The sequence below is a fragment of the Pelophylax lessonae genome, assembly GCF_965119305.1.
Source record: "Pelophylax lessonae genome assembly, chromosome: 4".
NCBI classification, from domain to species: Eukaryota; Metazoa; Chordata; class Amphibia; order Anura; family Ranidae; genus Pelophylax; species Pelophylax lessonae.
The window spans coordinates 323,270,481-323,295,345 of record NC_138771.1 but is presented as its reverse complement, the minus strand read 5'-3'; the positions used below and the strand labels follow the sequence as shown (position 1 = coordinate 323,295,345).

Sequence of the window (24,865 nt, the reverse complement as noted above, 5' to 3'; positions counted from 1 at the left end):
CACCATATACTTCATCTGATTGCCATCTGTAAACTTCATTATTTTTGTAATCCAAAATATCCCTTTTGTATTTCTTTTGTTTCTTTCCTTGTATCAACTTGTCATATTTTTCTATTCCTTCCTGTAATGCTTTTTCTTTATCCTTATATTCCCTTGTGTCTGCGAATGGTGCTAGTTGCTCTTTCAGACTGATAATAACCCCTTCCACTTTCTTAAGTTTTAACTGTCTCCTTTTTATAATCATCAGGAGTAAATCTTTTTCACATTTATTAAAAAATGTGAACCAGTCATCCATATAAAGTGGGTCATTAATGTTATCATTGGGTGCAAGGTCCCATCTTAATCTCCTAGGGGTTATTTTTTCTTTTGTATATTTTTCTAAGGTGGCTATGTCCCACCAAACCCTCAGCTGTTTCTCCATATTATGTTTCAGCTGTTTGAACGAGCTATCCATGTCTTGTCTGCTAATGACCACCTCCTGGTCAAAGATAGCCTCCAAATTTACAGACCTTGAATTCATATACTTGAATATCTCCATTGCTGCCGGGGTATGTGATGGAGTTACCATGACAGATATAGAAAAAAGGAATGTATACCAGCGCTATGGAGTTTTCCGTATACTGAATCAGGCTTAAAAGGTTTAAAAAGGTGGTGTATATATGGCATCACTTTTTCAGGAAATTTTCATCATGAACACATTGCCTTTTTGGATCTGGAATTAACAAAAAAGGAAGGAAGATTAAGCAGTAAAACGTATTTCAAAAAAACCGATCGAAACGGATACATTCCAAAAAGCAGCTGCCACCATCCCAAGTGGCTAGGGAACATTCCCAAAGGGCAACTGATGAGAATCAGAAGGAACTGCAGCGATATAAGAGACTTTGAAACACAGGCAGAATTATTGATTGGCAGGTTTGTGGAAAAAGGATACAAAAGAAGTGAATTAATTAACATCAAGAAAATAGTAGAAAAAATGAACAGAGAAGACCTGATAAAGGATGTGCCAAATAAAACCAGCGGAAATAAAAACACTGAATTTGCATTTCTAACTGGATACAATACTCAGCATAAGGCCTTAGAGAAAATTGTGAGAAAACACTGGCCTATCTTACAAGCAGATGTAACACTTAGAGACATCCTCCCTGCAAAACCCACTTTCATATATAGAAAAGCACCAAACCTAAGAAACCGGCTGGTGCACAACGTTGTTGATCCTCCTAAGCAAATAAATCTTCCAACCAGCCTAAAGGGTTTCTTTAGATGTGGAAAATGCCTCCCATGCAAAACATCTAAGGAAAAGAAAAGGAAAACAACTTCTTTTATGGGACAAAGCACAGGAAAAATGTATGAGATAAAGGAAACCATCACTTGCACAAGCACTCACGTCACTTATGTGGTGGAGTGCCCCTGTAAATTACAGTATGTAGGCCGCACCACCAGACCCCTATTTGTCCGCATTAGGGAGCACGTAAAGAATATTAGAAAAGGGTTTGAGAAACATAGTCTGTCACGACACTTCAAGTTCCATCATTCCCAAGACCCCACCGTAATGGTTTTTTACGCTATCGACAAAATCAAAAACAACTGGAGAGGAAGTAACAAGAAAATAGATGTGTCAAGGAACGAAACGAAGTGGATATATCAGATGCAGACCCTCCAACCTAAAGGCTTGAATATCGACATAGACTTGAACTGTTTTATTATTGATTTTTAACTTTTTAAGTCTGTGGCCTCCTTTTTGGGTCCCCCCCTGTGTTGGATCCTCCTTTGACCTTTTTTAGTCCTCCTTTTTAGTCTTTCTCCTTTTAATCCTTTTATCCCCCCTTTTATCCTTGATTTTTGATATAAACCTCCCTATAGGCCCTCAATTTGCATGGGGGTTTTTTGGGGTTTTGAGGTTTTTTAAGGATTTTAAGGGTTTTTAAGGATTTTTAAGGAATTGCTTAGGAAATAGTCCTCCTTTGTATGGAAATTCACAAATCACAGCCTCTCGTCTTTTAAAGATACAGTTTTAAGGACATACTTTTGAGTATATATATAATTTTTTCCCCTATATACACATTTTTTATACATATCTTTCCCATTTTTATCATTTTTACCTATTTTGGAATATTTATCGTATATGGTCCCCTATACAACATTTATTGGGTCCTCTGGAAAAACTTGGATCTATAATGGATTTTTACTACATACCCGTTCAGAATAACAAAGTTCACAAAGATATGGACTTACAGCACAGCGGCTTACTGAGGAATTGCCTCTTGTTTTAAAAAAAAAAAAAAAAAAAAAAAAATTTTTTAAAAAACAGAAATATTTTTCAGCACGATTTCTATCTTACCGATTAGATTGGTATATGTATGGGCACCTTCTTTATAGTCTAGCACTATTTTTGCGTAGACACGTGGGCCCACGAGCTTATATTATATTAAGTACAATTAACACACACCACTAGATCACAATGTCACCACAATAAAATTATTTTGAGTATTTTTATTTGTATCACGGCACCACTGGGTATCGGCTCACTACCGATTAAACCAGACACATCACTTTTAGCACATTTCATTTTAACAAACTTTTAATTTCATTTTAAATTACCAATAGTCATTTATGTTTAGTCGTACTTGTCGTTTTAATAAAGATTTGTTTTATAAGTACGGCAAACACAGCATGAAGGGAGTTCACATGATGAGTAAATATTATCTAGGCTACGGGATAGGTATACCAAGATGGCCGCCGTGTTCGGTCGCAAAGTAGGTACACTAAGATGGCGCCATCCCAGCCTATAAAAAGACCGGGAGTAGAGATGGACGGCACGCTCCAGATGACGTCGTATGACGAAACGCGTAGGGCGTGGTTCACGTACGTCAATACGTCACTTCCGGGAACGGTGGTTTGAGCCGGTGGAACGCGGAAGCGGTCCGGCGAACACCTCTCCAAGCTGATAGTGAACTCCCTAACTGTGAGTGGATGCTACGTTTGTTTGTCTGGACATAACATATGCTACGCAATGGAGGCTTATCCTTTATTTTAGTGACCGAAGAAGTGTCGAGGTATCGGCCAAAAGAGTGTGGTAAGCAGCGGCACCATACTTTGTTTGATTTCTTAATCACTACACTGGGTTTTGGCAATATCAGCACTCGGCACTTTATTTGTATAAGTATATGCATAACATATGATGTTTAAAGTATGGTACACAAGGCACAGCCCATAAATAGCACGTAGCACTTTATATATATATATTTATATTCATTGCGTGCACCTTTTGGCACTATATGCACTTTCTATTTTGCACATGCACGTTTTATAAGTGGTAGCGCCGGTCCCAACTTTTTTGCAATTCTTTCTATTTTACTACCTCAGAGGTAGGTTGGAGGCAGCTTACACCACCTTTTTAAACCTTTTAAGCCTGATTCAGTATACGGAAAACTCCATAGCGCTGGTATACATTCCTTTTTTCTATATCTGTCATGGTAACTCCATCACATACCCCGGCAGCAATGGAGATATTCAAGTATATGAATTCAAGGTCTGTAAATTTGGAGGCTATCTTTGACCAGGAGGTGGTCATTAGCAGACAAGACATGGATAGCTCGTTCAAACAGCTGAAACATAATATGGAGAAACAGCTGAGGGTTTGGTGGGACATAGCCACCTTAGAAAAATATGCAAAAGAAAAAATAACCCCTAGGAGATTAAGATGGGACCTTGCACCCAATGATAACATTAATGACCCACTTTATATGGATGACTGTTTCACATTTTTTAATAAATGTGAAAAAGATTTACTCCTGATGATTATAAAAAGGAGACAGTTAAAACTTAAGAAAGTGGAAGGGGTTATTATCAGTCTGAAAGAGCAACTAGCACCATTCGCAGACACAAGGGAATATAAGGATAAAGAAAAAGCATTACAGGAAGGAATAGAAAAATATGACAAGTTGATACAAGGAAAGAAACAAAAGAAATACAAAAGGGATGTTTTGGATTACAAAAATAATGAAGTTTACAGATGGCAATCAGATGAAGTATATGGTGTACAATCAACACAAGCAGATCCAGTGAGCACCCCCTCAAGAGAAGTCAGTGAAGATCGAGAAGAGGATGATACTTGGATGGAAGTCGGGGCACAAGAAGACACACCAAGAGGAAATACCCGAGGATATACAGAGGCCAGACCACAAAGAGGTACATCTAGGCCCAATACACAGCACCAGGGGCTCAGAACACCTAGAAATGGAAATGGATATTGGAACTCACAAAATAGAACTCCAATCAATAATCATAATGGGTATGGAGGTAGGACACCCGTTAACAATTATGGGTATGAGTCCTACAACAGATATGCTCCGTTAGAACATTACACGGAACCCACCTATGACAATCGAGGACCACCACCTCCCCCTAGGAGGGTTTTTTTTCAACAAGGCAGCAGAGGGAGACCCCCACGAGGGAGAGGAGGCCCACGCAGACCATGGGGTCACTGGCAACAGAACTGGCACCGGGCACCACCCCGAGGGGATCAATGGATGGAACAGCGACAACAAGGAGAACACCGTGGAAACAGGGAGGACATAACTCGACATCAAGAAAGAGACAGAAACGAAAACCACGAGGAACACGAGGAGGAAAGAAACGACAGAAAAAGGAGAAGAAGACAATAGGGAAAGGCATCTATAATCTGAGTGACATACAATTTGAAGAGGAGGAGTTAAAAGTTTTGGATTTAGGTCTGAAATATGCCCCAGGAAAAAACTTAGACAAGTTCGAGGCCTACATAGACCTAAATAAATATGTCAGAAAACTAAATATAAAGAAACATTTCACTCTGAAACAAAAGCAGATACAAAGGCCCATACACAAAGAGTACAAGCAAACGTCATTAAAGAATCGCTCCAAGTTTAACCCCAAAAACCCTCAGAATGAGAATTTGGAGGTATTTAAACGAATGGTGGAAGCGGATATAAGGGCATTAAGGATCCAAAATAGAAAAGAGAAAAATACATGGGACACCATTAGGAAATTGGAAAAAAGAAAAGGAGTGATAATAAGGCCAGCGGACAAGGGAGGAGGGCTTGTAATCTTAAATAAAAAAGATTACGAGGAGGAGATGGAGAATCTCCTCAATATAGAAGATACCTACATCAAGCTAAGAAGAAACCCAAAACAAGATTTTGAAAAAACTTTACATAAATACGTGCAAAAAGGAGAAGACTTGGGAATCTTAAATAAGAAGGAGGCTAGATACATTTGCTTGGAAAAACCAAAAACCCCAGTCATATACTATATTCCAAAAATACATAAAGATGACAAGAAGCCACCAGGCCGCCCCATTGTAAGTGGCATTAATTCTGTGCATTCGAGGCTAGGGGAATATTTAGATCAGTTCCTACAGCCTCTAGTCCCAGTAGGTAAATCCTATCTGAGGGACAGCAAACAACTGCTAGCGGAAATCAAAGATCTGGAAATAGAGGAGAGTGACATCTTGGTTACAATCGATGTAAACTCCCTCTATACTAATATTAAACAAAAAGATGGTCTACAAGCGGTAGATTGGGCCCTGCACACCCACACAGACATGAAGGAGACGCAGATTGGATACATACTGGAAGGATTAAATACAGCGATGGAATCAAATTATTTTTGGTACAAGGGCAATTATTTTGTCCAGAAAAAAGGAGTAGCTATGGGGGCTAAGTATGCCCCCAGTGTGGCAAACGTGTTTATGCAGAAGTGGGAGGAGGAGCAAGTTTTTAGCATACCAAGGAAGAATTTGAAGTACTACCGTCGATATATCGATGATATTATCATCGTATGGAAGGGAAGTGAGGAATCCTTGCAGGAATTCTTTGACGAAATCAATATGAATATATATGGCATCACTTTTTCAGGAAATTTTCATCATGAACACATTGCCTTTTTGGATCTGGAATTAACAAAAAAGGAAGGAAGATTAAGCAGTAAAACGTATTTCAAAAAAACCGATCGAAACGGATACATTCCAAAAAGCAGCTGCCACCATCCCAAGTGGCTAGGGAACATTCCCAAAGGGCAACTGATGAGAATCAGAAGGAACTGCAGCGATATAAGAGACTTTGAAACACAGGCAGAATTATTGATTGGCAGGTTTATGGAAAAAGGATACAAAAGAAGTGAATTAATTAACATCAAGAAAATAGTAGAAAAAATGAACAGAGAAGACCTGATAAAGGATGTGCCAAATAAAACCAGCGGAAATAAAAACACTGAATTTGCATTTCTAACTGGATACAATACTCAGCATAAGGCCTTAGAGAAAATTGTGAGAAAACACTGGCCTATCTTACAAGCAGATGTAACACTTAGAGACATCCTCCCTGCAAAACCCACTTTCATATATAGAAAAGCACCAAACCTAAGAAACCGGCTGGTGCACAACGTTGTTGATCCTCCTAAGCAAATAAATCTTCCAACCAGCCTAAAGGGTTTCTTTAGATGTGGAAAATGCCTCCCATGCAAAACATCTAAGGAAAAGAAAAGGAAAACAACTTCTTTTATGGGACAAAGCACAGGAAAAATGTATGAGATAAAGGAAACCATCACTTGCACAAGCACTCACGTCACTTATGTGGTGGAGTGCCCCTGTAAATTACAGTATGTAGGCCGCACCACCAGACCCCTATTTGTCCGCATTAGGGAGCACGTAAAGAATATTAGAAAAGGGTTTGAGAAACATAGTCTGTCACGACACTTCAAGTTCCATCATTCCCAAGACCCCACCGTAATGGTTTTTTACGCTATCGACAAAATCAAAAACAACTGGAGAGGAAGTAACAAGAAAATAGATGTGTCAAGGAACGAAACGAAGTGGATATATCAGATGCAGACCCTCCAACCTAAAGGCTTGAATATCGACATAGACTTGAACTGTTTTATTACTGATTTTTAACTTTTTAAGTCTGTGGCCTCCTTTTTGGGTCCCCCCCTGTGTTGGATCCTCCTTTGACCTTTTTTAGTCCTCCTTTTTAGTCTTTCTCCTTTTAATCCTTTTATCCCCCCTTTTATCCTTGATTTTTGATATAAACCTCCCTATAGGCCCTCAATTTGCATGGGGGTTTTTTGGGGTTTTGAGGTTTTTTAAGGATTTTAAGGGTTTTTAAGGATTTTTAAGGATTTTTAAGGAATTGCTTAGGAAATAGTCCTCCTTTGTATGGAAATTCACAAATCACAGCCTCTCGTCTTTTAAAGATACAGTTTTAAGGACATACTTTTGAGTATATATATAATTTTTTCCCCTATATACACATTTTTTATACATATCTTTCCCATTTTTATCATTTTTACCTATTTTGGAATATTTATCGTATATGGTCCCCTATACAACATTTATTGGGTCCTCTGGAAAAACTTGGATCTATAATGGATTTTTACTACATACCCGTTCAGAATAACAAAGTTCACAAAGATATGGACTTACAGCACAGCGGCTTACTGAGGAATTGCCTCTTGTTTTAAAAAAACAAAAATATTTTTAAAAAACAAAAATATTTTTCAGCACGATTTCTATCTCACCGATTAGATTGGTATATGTATGGGCACCTTCTTTATAGTCTAGCACTATTTTTGCGTAGACACGTGGGCCCACGAGCTTATATTATATTAAGTACAATTAACACACACCACTAGATCACAATGTCACCACAATAAAATTATTTTGAGTATTTTTATTTGTATCACGGCACCACTGGGTATCGGCTCACTACCGATTAAACCAGACACATCACTTTTAGCACATTTCATTTTAACAAACTTTTAATTTCATTTTAAATTACCAATAGTCATTTATGTTTAGTCGTACTTGTCGTTTTAATAAAGATTTGTTTTATAAGTACGGCAAACACAGCATGAAGGGAGTTCACATGATGAGTAAATATTATCTAGGCTACGGGATAGGTATACCAAGATGGCCGCCGTGTTCGGTCGCAAAGTAGGTACACTAAGATGGCGCCATCCCAGCCTATAAAAAGACCGGGAGTAGAGATGGACGGCACGCTCCAGATGACGTCGTATGACGAAACGCGTAGGGCGTGGTTCACGTACGTCAATACGTCACTTCCGGGAACGGTGGTTTGAGCCGGTAGAACGCGGAAGCGGTCCGGCGAACACCTCTCCAAGCTGATAGTGAACTCCCTAACTGTGAGTGGATGCTACGTTTGTTTGTCTGGACATAACATATGCTACGCAATGGAGGCTTATCCTTTATTTTAGTGACCGAAGAAGTGTCGAGGTATCGGCCAAAAGAGTGTGGTAAGCAGCGGTGTTTTCGGTGAATCACCTACCGACACCATACTTTGTTTGATTTCTTAATCACTACACTGGGTTTTGGCAATATCAGCACTCGGCACTTTATTTGTATAAGTATATGCATAACATATGATGTTTAAAGTATGGTACACAAGGCACAGCCCATAAATAGCACGTAGCACTTTATATATATATATTTATATTCATTGCGTGCACCTTTTGGCACTATATGCACTTTCTATTTTGCACATGCACGTTTTATAAGTGGTAGCGCCGGTCCCAACTTTTTTGCAATTCTTTCTTTTTTACTCAGAGTCCCCTTTCACACAGGGCGGACTGCATCCCAATCTGCAGGGAATCTGCTCACATATTCCTTGCTGATTGGAGCATGGTACACAACTAAGTCTGCTCAGTTTCTGCAGAGCAAACACAGACAGAGCCCACTCTGGCCTCTGAGGGAAGCCAGGTGTAAACGGACTTCGCTTTCCATTTACACCCAACCACTCTCTGATCTGATTTGCTGAAACACAAGAGAACAAATCTCCTTCTATTTTTTTGAACGGACTGGATTGGACTCAGAGGTTGAGTCAAGTCCGTTTACACCCGTCTGTTTATAGAAAAAGGACCAATTCGATCAGGTCCATCTAAAAAACTGACATGCGGAACTGATTGGGCCTGCCATGTGATTGACATTAAGGTAGAAATACCTAGTTTTTACTAGAACTTTAAGGACAAATGATATAATATGGGGCTCTTTCCCATTTCTCACTTTTCATTTTTCTTCTACCTTCTTTTCCCCTCACCCTAGCCCTCTTTACTTCTTTTCTGTTCTTTGAGGCTTTCTCCTTTTCTTTTCTTGCTCCTTCTGCTTGCGGATTTCCTTGGTTACTGTTTACCTTCCCAAATGGATGCTTACTGAAGTAACATCAGCCACTTGCTCTGCCTCACCAACATGAAACCCTGTAAATAGTCAGATTCCCCCTCCTCTCCTCTGTATTGTATTAATTGACTTGATCACTGTATTCTTCTCATGCAGTCTTGCACCTCATGGACCTGATAGCTGTGGCCACATGAGGTTCAAAACCAAGATTGGGCATCTTTTGGGCTTATAATTTTATGTCTCTGTTGGGATTATGAAGTTCACATGCCAATTAGAAATGATTTGTGGTTAAGGTGTACCTAACTCAGACTTTAAGATACCTCCTAGCATATCAGGGGCTGCGCCCCCACTGTTTAGATGTGTTATTAGGCATCCACCTTGTTGTTTTCTGCACTATTTCTGTGCCTGCATTCCCTGTATTTGTAATTTCTCAATAAAATATTTGAACAATTAATATACTATTTAAGTCAACATAGATGCACCATGGTACACCTATTCATACCATAGACCAAAAAAGAGTGTGTATATACCTGGGATTTTTCAGTTTTTCTAATGTTACCAACATCCCAAGTATAAACAATATATAGGAGAAAAAGAGTTAGGGAGTTTTAAGGTACCAGAAAGAGTCACAAACTGCAGACAGTATAAATAAAATAGAAGTTTTTATTTAGACAGTCATAAAATAGTACTTACACAAGCCCAATACAACAAGACTCATACACTTGTTCCCCCTTTGTCAATTCTGATATCTACATGATTGCATATGGATGTTTTTTTTTTTTTTCCTTATCATGTTTGTAAGTACATATCAGGAAACAAGACATTTGTACTCTAGTTAGTCTTTAGATTGTTTATCCACCACTAGGTTTGATTCACACTTATGCAGTTTGATTTTGATTCATTCCTGCAGTGGTTTTTGCTGTGTGTGTTGCATTTTTGCATATGCTATTTTGCCGCTTTTTGCGTTTTGCATTTTTATGGGGGGTTTGTTTGCCCAATTTTTTGGGCAAAATTGCAGCAAAATCGCCGCATAAACACACTACATGCTTTTCAGCAGCTTTTCTATTGAAGTCTATTGAACCAAAAAAAAGCACCATTTTGCATTTCAAAAAAGTCCCTGACCCTTTCCAAAAACACATTGAAAAAATCATAGATGTGAACATCATAAAGAATGTGATCACTAAATGATATGTTGTTTACTGGGCGCTCCGGTTTGGTATATCGGGGATCAGATGGACAGATTGGTAGGTGGGGATGTGGAGGACCCAGCTGTCATGGTACATAGTGATACCAATGACAAAGTTAGATGAAGGTGGAGCTTCCTAAACAAGTTTTTTAGGGACTTAGGGGATATGTTGAAGAGAAGGACCTCCAAGGTAGTGTTTTCAGAGATACTGCTTGCACCTTGAGCCACACTAGAGAGGTAGCAGAAGCTTAGAGAACTTAACAAGTGGCTGGGGAATTGGTGCCAGAAAGAGTGTTTTGGGTTCCTGGAGAACTGGGCTGACTTTTCAATTAGCTACTGGCCCTATAGTAGGGATAAGATGCACCTTTGGGGAGGGTGCAGCTCTGTCGAGGGAGAGCATGGCCAAAAAATTGGAGGGCTTTTAAACTACATGGTAGAGGGGAGGGATCAGAAGAAGTGATAGTCAGCAGTGAGAAAAGATCAGAAGATGCTAATGGAGGCACTAACAGTAGTATAACCATAATACCTAAAACCTGGGTGACTGGGTTGGCAAAACAAAATTACAGCCACAGAACAACAAGTAAATATTATGTGCCCATACAAAACTGGGAGGCATGTACACAAATGCCAGAAGCCTAGCCAACAAAATTGAAGAATTGGAGAATTGGCCTTTAAAAAATATAAGGCAGAGGGTCATTGTCAGCATTCCAACACTACAAGGAATGCAATAAGACGTTTAAGAATGCAATCAAGGCTGCTAAAATAGACCACAAGAGACACATAGTGTGGTTGAGAAGAAAAAATCCCCATAATGTATTTAAATATATTACCAGTAAAAAGAGGTCAGAGCATATTAGCCCCATAAGGGATGAATAGGGGAAGTTGGTTACAAATGACAAGGAGAAGGCAACTGCATTCTTCTCCTTCGTTTTTACAAAAGAAAAGAAGGGGTTTAGTAAGCATTATGGTCTCATTAGTATTGCATCACAGAATGGACCCTTGTGGTTCACAGAAGCCAGTGTTTGAAAAAGACTTAAAAAGCTTAATGCAAATAAAATCATCAGGAGCAGAAGAACTAGATTATAGCCAGACCATTATTCTTAGCTTTTATGGGCAGCTTACTGACAGAAATGGCACTAGCTGATTGGTGAAGGGTCAACGTGGTACCAATATTTAAAGGAAAAACAAGGGCGCCAGTTCAGAAGTAATACTGTATAAAAACTGATTTTATTAAAAGCACTTACATTGAGGCAAGCCAGCATCAACATACAGATGATCAGAAAAGCAGGTCCTCAAGCATGGTGTACTAAAGGGATGATGTAGGGGGCATACATTCAGCCACAGGTGTGCCGCTGGTATCCAGGCAAGGAAGTCCAGAGGTCCGGGATAGCCGGGAGGAGTCAAAACCCACCTCCCCCAGGGACATCAGCGGGCTTTTCACCCCACATCCCCTGGACTTCCTACATCTGTCACATCAGAGACCACCACATTCCTATCCATCCATGCTGGACGTCACATACCCGTGGACAGGTTTTTGGATTTTATTCATTAACTCTGTGTTATTGCATTCACCATGCATGGTTTATTTTTCATGTTGTTGCAGTGAGCGCTGACCCATCGATCTAGGTCGGTGTAGTCTTTTGTTTGCACGTGGTACCAAGGTTTAAAAAAGGGCAGAGATATATTCCTGGAAACTACAGACCAGTCAGTCTATCATTGATAGTATGTAAACTAATGGAGGTGATGACACTATATCCAAGAATTTGTGATATTAGTAGTAATCAGCATGGATTTATGAAATATCTAGACCTAGACTTCCTTGTGACCATGCTCCAGTCTCAGCATTAAGTGAGTCCTGCGACACCTCATGGGTGCCACCTGTCTGCTGATTCTATGCTTGCACACTAGCTGTACTCTGAAACCTCCTGCACACATTCCAGCAGGCAACCCATGCTACTTTGGGCCTGGCCTCTCCTGTTTTTACACTCCGGGGGGTTTGGAACCTAGCCGCAATGGAAGTCCTCTCTCTCCATTGGCCTTTAGCACCAGGTATGTGTTAGTTATGCACTTGGGGGCTGAAAATAGAAATGCAAGTTACTCGCTGAGGGGGGGGGGGAGATGACAGACAATGGCATGCAATGCAAAGCAGCAGCAAGCATGGCAAGCAGAATATTAGCATGTATTAAAAAGGGTATTTATTCAAGAGATAGAACTGTAAGCATACATACGCAAATTGGATGCGGGTTTCCCCGCATCCAATTCGCATGACAGGAGAATGTGACCAGCTCTTAATAGAGCCAGTTCACACAGCTCCGGGGCAGCCGAGGTCCACATTTGCAAAGGTTCCTGTGCATCTTTGGTTCTTATTCAGGCACATATTTGGACCTGATTCGGACCTGAATCAGTGAACAAGGATGCATTAGACACCCTGCTGTTAAATTTGGCTGCACCATGTGTGAAACCAGCCTAATTCTGCCACTTTACAAGACTCTGGTTCAGCCACCTATGGGATATGCTGTCCAGTTCTGGTCACCAGTCCTCAGGAAGGATGTGCTGGAACAGGAGTTCAGAGAAGGGCAACAAAAATAATAAGGGGACTGGAGGACCTCATTTATGAGAAACAACTACAAACATTACATTTATTCTACCTGGAGAAGCGATGTTTGAGAAGAGATATGATAGCAATATACAAATATATTTTTGTTAATTCTAGCATAGGGAATAAACTATTCAGTCTCAGGAAAAATAAGAAGACAGGTGGCGACTCAATGAAATTGGAGGAGAAGAAGTTTATCCTTAAAATACTAATGGGTTTTTTTTACTGTCAGGGCAGTAAGGACGTGGAACTCACTTCCACAATTGGTGGTGTCTGCAGGAAGTATTGATAGTTTCAAAAAACTCTTGGATGGGCATCTTGGTAAATACAGTATACAGGGATAAGTGATATGATTTTTAGCATGAACACACACACACACACACACACACAGGTTGAACTAGATGGACTGGTGTTTTGATTCAACCTTACAAACTATATATTTAAAAATCTGCAGAAGGGGAGGATCTGAATTCAGACAGCACTTTCTCCTTCAGCAGAAAGCAAACAAGACTGGTCAAATACCTGCTAACTGAAGGGAAAAGAGGTCATAAGATTCCGGGACAATGATAAGCATTTATAACATAGCTCTATCTTTCTTACTTACTATGCAGGGGTATGATTTTATGGTGCAGATATGCTCTGAATTGTATAAATGAAAGTTATCACTTAGTATGATATATATTATTATATACAATTGAATAACCTACCTGTAACAAGCTTTTTCCTGTCTTGGTCCTGTACCATTGAAACTGATGGCTGCTTATATTGAACTTTTGATTGTGCTTCAAAAGATGGTTGTAAAGTGCCAACAGGGTTAAAATGTAAACTATGCATACTTACCATAGTATGCAACATGCGGCATAATAAAATACTTTTGCATGTTTTTTGTGGATTGTATACAATCATTTCTCCTGAATAATCAAAACATCTGCAGTGGCCATTATTGATACTGAACCATACTGATACCCCAGTTGGTGATGCAATGCAAGATGTGCCAGGTATTTTATTTGCACACGGTTTTACATAGTTTGGCTTGTTCTCCTCCGTGAAGCCACACGCTTTATATTCTAGAAGAAATAAAATTAACATCTTTGTATCAGTTTGGTGAACTTTTTATTTATATATTTTCTCAAGCTTTTCCTTTTCCCTATTAACTTTCATTCCTAAAGCATTAAAGCTAAATTCCAGGCTAAAAAAATATATATAACGAGGCATGTGTATGCTTACTTATCTGTATGGGAGCTTCTAGTAACACTGACTGTTCACTGCTGCTCTTTCAGTTCTTGTGATGGATGACTGGTCTTGTATCCACCTTCTGCTGTAGTTTTCTGCAGTCAACCTGTGGTGGGTGGAGCCTGCTGGGCCCCTCCTACATCTCTACTCTCTGCACAGGCTATGTACAGCACAGTATTGATGTTTCTGCTACTTTTATAAAGTAATATCTGTGATTGCAACAACAAAGTGGATATTTATATGCGGCAAGGTGGCTCGGCTGTGGGAACCGACGTAACTGTACCATCCCCGTGATGTGCTGATTCGATTCAGAACAGATAAGCAAATTTATGCAGTACTTCACTATATTAGGTTCTTCTTCTTTACATTATCTGGAATCTGCCTACGCTATTGATGGATGCGATACTTGTATGAGGGCATATCGTTTACATTACATTTACTATATCTATGGGAGAGCTGATCCATGATTAACCCCTGAGGAGATTGGAATACGGGATTTACCTGGCTGAGGGAACTACCCTATCTATTTCATGCTGGTCACCCCTGCAGGGGTGCCTAGCTCTGGTGAGTGCGGGAATTATCGAGAGGGGAGCACTGGTTTCCTCACCCGGCACCAATATCCTGGACCACCTCGGGATTCACCCATTAAGCTTACCTTGAAGCCTCATCCACTTGTATACCACCTATGAACTTTCACTTCAATTTTTTATAGATGATCTATTTTCATACATATATTTTATATATGGACTTTTTTATTGGATCTTTTATACTATTTTTTATACATATAGTTTTATATGTATATATACATTTTCCCAATTCCCACTTCTATTCACTATTTCACCTGCTAATTTATATTGGCACACCTGAGATTTGTTCTCAGATCACTTTATATTATTTACTCTATCTAGTATTCCCTTGCCAATTGGACAATTGGCTTTACCTAGCAATAGCTAGTTTGCTCACCTTGTCATTCTTGTTTACAAGTTTGTTCACTATATTTATATTTTCACTTGTTGCTCACCTAGCACTTTAAAAATAATTTTATCCATTTTTCACCATATTTCATATATTTATATATACTAATTATTTTAATACGGTCACTGTCACTTTACTGCACTTATTCACTATTATTTATTACTGTATTTATTATTGTACTGTACTACTATCAATATTTTTAGCCATTTGTTGATTGTATTTGTTGATTGATGTGGGGCACAAGACTGTGTCACTTGTCCCTTGTCACTTGTCACTTGTCCCCATATTTTAAAAAGTCCTCATTTTCAATCCACTATTAGTGGCAGGACCTACAAAATAGACAAGTTTTTTAACTGCAACTCTGATTATATCGTATATTTGATCACCTGCAAAAAGTGTTCAACCCAATATGTGGGCAGAACAACGAGGAGACTCAAGGATAGATTTAGAGAACACTTAAGCGACATTCGTTGTTTCAAATCAACTAATGTCGCTCGTCATTTCAACGGCCTACATGAAGGTGATATTTCCCTGGTCATGGTTCAGGTCATTGAAAAAATCTCAAAACCTAAAAGAGGAGGAGATATTTTTCAGATACTTTGCAAACGTGAAGTTTTCTGGATATTCAAACTCCGTACAAGAATACCCGAAGGTATGAATTTTGAGTGGGACGTGACACATTTTTATACCTAACGTCCACTAGTTACACTAGTATTCATACCAGTTCAACATCTGTCCAGAATAATGATCATTACCAACATTCCCCTGCTTTGATAAAATTCATACAAGATATCCAGTGATAATTTTTCATATAGGAATATCTGAGACCATTTTATCCTAGCTAGAATGTATATATATAAGCACTTTAATGGCACCTATTAAGTTTTTCTCAAGATCTGTGAGAATCATAGAGATGACTCCGGACTCCACATGCTCGTATAGGATGTACATATATATGTGATAAAATATTGGATGCATTCTAGTTAGAGTCCTGGAGTCATCTGTAGTACCATAGATTTTCAATATTAAAATACATAATTATAACAACATATTGGAGGTTCATTCCCAATTTTTTCTCCCCTGCCTCTGGGATTCATGGAAGATGTCAGTATTCATAGTGATAAAATAGATTATAATAAAATAAAACAATACAATAATCAAATCTTAGATTGTTTAGATTGATTTAGATAAGATAAACTTCCATGTATACCCATAGACTGGCCGATTTTAACACATCGGGTATCCTATTAGCATGTTTAACTAATTTAAATCATGAGCTAATTTTGGCCAAATTTACCCTATTAATATATAGTGATCTGTACCCGATTCTTCCTTGTTTTTGTATTTCTTTTTCTTCCCAAACAATCCCCTCTCCCCCTCTTTTTGGACGGCCTTTTCTTTGTAAGGCTTTTCTTCTAAAAAGAGGTTTTGTGGTTTTAACACTATATGAGAAATTCAGCCACGAGAAAGGAGTTGCACACTGACATTAGTAACATGTTTCAATATAGCAATGGGTTGCTACAATGTGTCCACATTGATTAGCACCCATCGCTGTTTATACAACTTAAGAAAAATAAGATAAATATAAACTATGTCACTGTGCATTGCATTTTTAGATTAGTCACATTTGATTATGTTGAATCGGGTATATCCATTAATATATGGAGATAATAATAATAATTTTTTTATACATACGATTCACACACATGTGACTATCTCTTATATAATTTTACTAGTGTTTCATCATCTGTAAATGTTTCATGGAAACATATCCTTGAGACATCGATGCGGTAATTCATATACACTGTGAATTTTTTATTCATTTTTCATTTTTTTATTTTTTCACTTTTTCTTCTTATTTTTTCAAAAATATACCACCGCATTATTTTGCACATGATTGTTGGGCAGAAATTCACAGATTAGAGCTTTTTACTTTTTCCACATTTTTGCATATTGGATATTTAAACTGCTCCTTTTCTGAATACAATACATCGTTTTTGCGGCCGGTTAAACGGCTCTTTTAGACATCAAGAATTTTTTGTGACATGGCACATGACCAATCAATATTTTATAGTACATCAATATCATTTTCAAGTCACTCACAAAGGTTTTTTCAACACATATTCTTTTTATTTATATTTTATACATGTATATATCTTTCTTATATATATAATTAATGTATTATATACACTGAATATATGTTTTTATTCTTGATTATTTTTTCACTTTAGCACTTACCACTAAGGATATTCATTTGATTGATATCTATATATATGTAAAATGTTTTTTCACAAGTGTTTTTAGTTTGGATTTTGTTGGGGTCACTCTGTCTGTGCAATCTAGCCGTAGATTCCCAACAGCTGACCAAAGGGAGGAACAACTAGCTTGATGACTCCAATTGTTGCCAGCTGTATGTATGGGGTGTATATATGGCCGATGCACATCCAGAGTGAATTTGGTGATGAATAAGCGACATATCCAGTCGTGAAACGCGTCCACCGATTGTCCTGCACTCACAGTGTGTATTTGTATTTGCCAACTCGATTGATGTGGAATAAAGACACTCCTTTTCTTTGAAGTTATCGGAAGTGCGGTCATTTCTTTTGTTTGAAGCTACCTTGGATTGCGGATCCGACCAGCACCTGATCCCAGCCTCACCTAGAGCGGTCTCCCTTGTTTGGATTCTGCTTGATTGTATTTATTACCATTTACTATGTATTTTCAATGACACACCGCATTTAACTTACCACCACTATAGACTGCGACACTATTTTAACAGCGTCACCCACCTCACCATCCCCACATATTTCATGACTTTGGTTTCACCAGATAAAAATAGCACCATTGGGAAATTGGGAAAGCATCTTATCACACCAATCTTGGTGTGGTCATATGCTTTAAGGGCAGAGAAGAGATCTAGAGTCTTATAGATCCCTATTTTTTCAAAAAAGAGTACCTGTCACTACCTATTGCTGTTATAGGGGATATTTAAATTCCCTGTGATAACAATAAATAAATAAATAAATGAAAGGGAAGGTGTCAGAATAAAAAAAAAAAGTGAAATACATTATAATATTAATAATAAAAAATCAGGCACCACTGTCCTCCAGTGTTTGTGAAAGACGAACGCAAGCATCGGTCTGGTGTCAAATTTAAACAGCAATTGCACCATGCATGTGAGAAATTGCTGCAAACTTCAGATTGAGGGCAGTAATTCTTATAGTAGATCTCCTCTGTAAATCTAAAGTGGTAACCTGTAAAGGCTTTTAAAGTCTTTTAAAAATGTACGTGGTTTGTTGCTGCTGCACGGGCGTGCGCAATTTTAGAGCATGTCATGTTTGATATCTATATCTAAGATCATTTTTTAGATTTTACCAAAACAATTAGGCAATGTATAATGTATTTTTGCATTACATTTAAAAAAAGTGTTTTTTTCCCCAAAAAATTGTGTTTGGAAAATCTCTGCGCAAATACCGTGTGAGAAAAAAAAAACACCCACCATTTTTTCTGTAGGGTCTCTGCTTTAAAAAATATATATATAATGTTTGGGGGTTCAAAGTAATTTTCTAATAAAAAAAAACTATTTTTTCACGTAAACAAAAAGTGTCAGAAAAAGCTTGGACTTCAAGTGGTTAGAAGAGTGGGTGATGTGTGGCAAAAGCTTCTAATATTGGGCATAAAATGCCAGGACAGTTCAAACACCCCCCAAATGACCCCTTTTTGAAAAGGCATGTTTTTATTTTTATATTTTCCCACAAGTTTCGGGAAAAATAATTTTTTTTTTTTGTTTGTTTTTTTTTTTTTTTTACACAAAGCTGTCACTAAATGATATATTGCTTACACATGGGCAAATGTGGAATTACACCCCAAAATACATTCTGCTCCTTCTCCTGTGTACAGGAATACCACATGGGTGAGACTTTTTGGGAGCCTAGCTAAGTATGGGACCCCGAAAACCAATCTCTGCCTTCAGGTTTTCTAAGGGCGTAAACTGCTGATTTTACTTATTCACTACCTATCACAGTTTTGGAGGCCCTGAAATGTCAAGATAACACAACTACCGCCCCCCCCCCCCCATGACCCCATTTTGGAAATTAGACACTCCAAGCTATTTGCTGAGAGGCATGTTGAGTTTGTAGAATATTTTATATTTTGCCACAAGTTTTGTGAAAATTACAAAAATGTTTTTTGTTTGTTTTTTACACAAAGTTGTCACTTAAATGATATTTTACTCAAACATACCATGGCTATATGTGAAATTGCCCACCAAAATACATTCTGCTGCTTCTCCTGAGTATGGGATAGCCCATGTGTGAGACTTTTTGGCAGTCTAGCCGCGTACAGGACCCAGAAACCAATCACCGCCTGCAGGCTTTCTAAGGGCGTAAATTGTTGATTTCACTCCTTACTACCTATCACAGTTTAATGAATTGCCAAGTATGCACAACCCCCCCCCCCCCCAAATTACCCATTTCAAAAAGTAGACACCCCAAGGTATTTGCTAAGAGACATGTTGAGAATTTAGCAGCTCTCATTTGTTTTGGAAAATGAAGAAAGAAAATTATTTTTTTTTCTTTTTTTAATTTTCAAAACTTTGTGACAAAAAGCGAGATCTGCAAAATACTCAACATGCCTCTCAGCAAAAAGCTTAGGGTATCTACTTTCCGAAAAGGGGTAATTTGGTCTCCGCAATTGTGATAGGTAGTGAGGAGTGAAATCAACAATTTATGCCCTTGGAAAGCCTGAAGGAGGTGATTGGATTTCAGGGTCCTGTACGCGGCTAGACTGCCAAAAAGTCTCACGCATTTGGTATTTCTGTACTCAGGAGAAGCAGCAGAATGTATTTTGGGGTGTAATTTCACATATGGCCATGACATGTTTGAGTAATATATCATTTAATTGACAACTTTGTGTAAAAAAAAAACAAATTTTGTTATTTTTCAAACACCTGTGACAAAAAAATTAAATATTCAATGGGCTCATCATGGCTCTCAGGAAATTCCTTGAGGTGTCTACTTTCCCAAAAGGGGTCATTGGGGGGAAGGAGGTTGTACTGCCCTGCCATTTTAGCACTTCAAGAAATGCGTCAAGAGCTGCGTAAATTCAAGTATATACACCATAGTTTGTAGAAGCTATAACTTTTGCACAAACCAATTAATATATGCTTATTGAGATGTTTTTTATCAAAGACATGTAGCTAGATACATTTTGGCCTAAATGTATAGCAAAAATTGAGTTTATTGGATGGTAGAAAATGTCATTTTTTTTCTCAAAATTTTCAGTCTTTTTTCATTTATAACACAAAAAATAAAAACCACAGGGGTGATCAAATACCACCAAAAGAAATCTCTATTTGTAGAAAAAAAAATTTTGTTTGGGTACAGCATTGCATGACTGCGCAATTACCAGTTAAAATCACGCAGTGCCAAATTGAAAACAATGGCCTGGTCATTAACTACCTAAGCCCCGGAGGATTTGGCTGCTCAAAGGCCAGGCCCTATTTTGCGATTCGGCACTGCGTGACTTTAACGGACAATTGCGCGGTCGCGCGATGCTGTACCTAAACAAAATTGATGTCCTTTTTTTCCCACAAACAGAGCTTTCTTTTGGTGGTATTCGATCCCCTGTGCGTTTTTATTTTTTTTTGCGCTATAAACAAAAAAAGAGCGACAATTTTGAAAAATAACAATTTTTTCACATTTTTTATATGAAATTCCCCCCCCCCCCCAAAAAAATGTAAAAATCAAAATTTTTTAACATGTTTGGACAATTTGTTTTCTGCTACATATTTTTGGTAAAAAAAATCGCAATAAGCGTATTTTGATTGGTTTGAGCAAAAGTTATTGCCTTTACTAACTACGAGAAAGATTTATGTCATTTTTAGAATAGCCTCCTATGTGCATACAGAATATTTGAAATGACAGGTCCTATCAGACCAATGTCACCTCTAGACACCTCTGCTGGGGAATGACAGCTCTGAACCCAGAAATGATGAAATGTTTGACACGCCAGTATCATTCACCGCAAATGAGACCAGCACAAGGAATATTTATGCTCTCCCTCCCTCCTACCCACTAACATCCGCCATGCCCATGTCCATCCTGGGTCCACAAGAGCGGCAACGGAGTCTGGAATACATGGTGAGGGTAGTTGGAGGGATTGGGGGGAGGGGGGGTTGATACATTTGCACAGTGAGTGGCTTGACAGAAGTAAAAACAGTTCCAGCTTCTAAAGCAGCTGAGAGCGTGTTCATGGGCTGCCGCTGCTTCTACCGCCAGAATAAGCCCCAAGTCTGTGGAAGCAAAAGTCTTAAAGTATATCAAAAGTTTTCAAAACCTAACATCAAAAATTCAATATATTTCAGTTTACCAATTCTTGTATGTGGTGGTTGCTTTCATTTTCTTATTTTTCAAGCTAAATACATTTATAAAAGATCAAGCATAGAAAAATACCTTTTGACCTTGCAACAAGTTCAATGTTCTTGTAGCTTCCAGCACACTGAACTAAAGTCTCAAATAATCTTATTACCTTTCCCAGCTATCTTCTGAGAACTATAATACACTTCCTCCTATGTAATGGAGATAAGGAGAAGGGGATGTGTTTTTTTTCCTAATCAAGAGAGCAGAATAGGGGAATAACAATGCCACCCTAAAACAGAATTACCAGGTGGAAATAAAAGAAAACATTTTTGTTCTTAAGTTTAGAGAACTATTATTATTATTATTATTATACAGGATTTATATAGCGCCAACAGTTTGCGCAGCGCTTAACAAAATGAAGGCAGACATTACAGTTACACTACAATTTGAAACAAAAGGAATCAGAGGGCCTTGCTCGTTAGAGCTTACAATCTAAAAGGGAGGGTCAATTGATACAAAAGGCAATAGCTGTGGGGGATGAGCTGATGGAGCAAGTGAAACAGTGTCATTAGTTAGTAGCCGGGTAGGCTTCTTTAAAGAGAAGGGTTTTCAGGGATCGTCTAAAGATATATAGATTAGGGGACAGTCGGACAGATTGGGGTAGAGAGTTCCAAAGAATGGGAGAAGCTCTGGAGAAATCCTGGAGGCGAGCATTGGAAGAGGTGACAACTGAGCTGGAGAGCAGGAGGTCTTGGGAGGACTGAAGAGAGTGGCTTGGTTGATATTTTGAGGTCAAGTTAGTGATGTAGCTGGGGGCAGAGTTGTGGATGGCTTTGTGAACTATTGTTAGCACTTTGAATTTTATTTGTTGGGTGAGTGGAAGCCAGTGAAGGGATTGGCAGAGAGGGTTGGAGGACACTGAACGGTTGGTAAGGTGGATAATCTATGTAACTATATAAGAGTTACATTATTAAAGGCATGCCATTTTTGATAAATATATTATCAGGGTAATAGAAGCTAGCACAAAAAAGGGATGCTGGTGATTTTCACTGATGTAAGTTTCCCAAAGAGTGACAAGCCTAGGAAAAAGTACCTCTCTAATATGGAAAACCTGTTGCCAGACCATTCATTTCAACAAAAACCTTCTCATAAGATTATATGTGCATTTAACAAATGTTATGCTTGGATTATACTTGTAAAAGCTTATCTTTTGCAGACATCAAAACACTCAGAGACTGCTGCTGGGTGCAATATTATACAACAGCATTAATATACCTATATATAAAAGACTATATTTACTTTATTATTTTAAAACATATTTTAAAAAAGCTATTAATTATACATGAACAAACACTCTAACAAACTTCTATAGGCATTGTTGGCAGCTTCATATAAATTTGAAATTGGTATATATATATATATATATATATATATATATATATATATATATATATATATATGTAAACCAGGGGTATTCATAAAATTATAATGTATTATAAGATTATAATAATATAATATAATATAATATAACACTAAACAAGGTCATATGAGTCTATATAAATGATAGAACTTGTGGGTTAATAATCTTTCTTTATGAATTGTATATAGAGATATTACACAGGGATAGTAAGTTAAATATAATTAATTATATTCTCAAAAAAAAAATCAACAAAATGTTAAAAAAAAATAAAAAGAAAGGAGGAGAAATCCTCCAATGAGGACACCTGGGACAACTGTGTAAGAGGGTGTCACCCGTGACATTGGAGAAATCTCCTCTTTTTCTGTTATGTTTCTAGGAATAGAATGGTAAGTGAAAAGAAAACCACTCAATGGACACAGTTAATATTTGCATTATTAAAGGCATTATTTTTTTTGATAAATATATTTTTAGAGTAATTTTAAAAAATGGACTTTGGTTATTTTCACTGATGTAGGTTTCTCAAAGAGTGAAAAGCTGAGGTGAAAGTACCTCTCCAATATGGAAAACATTTTGCCAAACCATTCATTTCAACAAAAACCTTCCTATAAGATTATATGTGCATTTAAGGAAAGCACTTCATTCTGATTAAGTTTTTTTTTTTTTTTTTTTCCTTTGGCTTAGAGATTCTGCTAAATCTTTTGTGAATCAGTACTGCTTGGACGTTGATAAAGGGGACATACCCCAAAAGCTTGTCCTGAAAAATTGTATGTTAGAGCAAATAAAAAAAAAGTATGATGGACAGTACACAATTGTCTCTGTCACAAGTTGTCTAATACGGCTACAATCACCTTAAGCATGTGCATTCAACAAATTGTTTGCATGTAAAAGCCGTGTTGCATATTATACCTGTAAAAGCTTATATTTTGCAGACATCCAAAAGCACAGAGACTGCTGCTGGGCACAATATTACACAACAACATTATTATACCTATATATAAAAAACTATATTTACTCTATTATTTTAAAATATATAAAAATATGTAAAAAACAAAATCAAATAAATAATACTTGAACAAACACTCTAACAAACTTCTATAGGCATGGTCAGCTTCATATAAATTCATAATTTGTAGATATATGTTAACCACAGATATTCAAGAGATATATTAAGGCCTTATGAGTCTATATAAATGATATCACTTGCTGGATAAAAATCTTTCTTTACGTATTGTTTATAGAGATATTACATAATGATAACATTTTAAATGTATTTAATTATAGTCTCAAAAAAAAAAATCAACAAAATGCTTTAAATTGTAAAGATTAGAGGGAAAATCCTCCAATGAGGACACCTGAGACAACTGTGTAAGAGGACGTCACCCATGACATTGGAGAGATCTTCTCTTTTTCTATCATGTCTCCAGGACAGGAATAGTAGTGAAGAGAAAACTCCTCAATGAGACACAATAAAAAAAAAAAACTGTTGCGGATTCTAAAAATGTACTATTTTATGCAAAACTGAAAAAAAAATGATGTACTTACCAAATAAACTGCAGATAATGACAAGCACAACTGCTTTATTCATGATTGAGTTTCAATGTGGTCTCTAATAGAGTTGAAGCTACAGGATATTCCAAGTTAATATTATATCAGACTGTGTACATTAGGTGAAGATTGCCATATTATATTACTAATGCATCTCTAATATTTGTGCCCTTCTGCTCTATCAGCTGCTCATTTTATTTTAGAATTGTAATATAATACAAATAATCCTTTTTTCAGTCATAGAAAACATATGAAGATCAATTGATTATTTACATATATACTTAGTTCTGCAAATCTCAGCATTTAAAAGATTTTCTGGAATTATATACTTAGACTATTAAGCTGCACACAGGTAAATTATCTGATATCAATAAATTAGGTAGCATTT

General features: G+C 37.5%; 1 protein-coding gene across 1 annotated transcript in view; it reads right to left on the bottom strand.

Moving 5' to 3' along the window:
- The window catches only part of LOC309552636 (uncharacterized protein), a gene marked incomplete at its 5' end in the record, with an annotated part of 73,795 nt that extends 49,278 nt beyond the window's left edge, over nt 1-24,517 (bottom strand). Inside the window, 3 exons of the mRNA XM_082253576.1 lie at nt 4-540; nt 13,653-14,012; nt 24,475-24,517. Coding sequence (XP_082109702.1) covers nt 4-540; nt 13,653-14,012; nt 24,475-24,517 — 940 coding nt within the window. The remainder of the gene's footprint in view (nt 1-3; nt 541-13,652; nt 14,013-24,474) is intronic.
- Nucleotides 24,518-24,865: the final 348 nt, after the last annotated feature.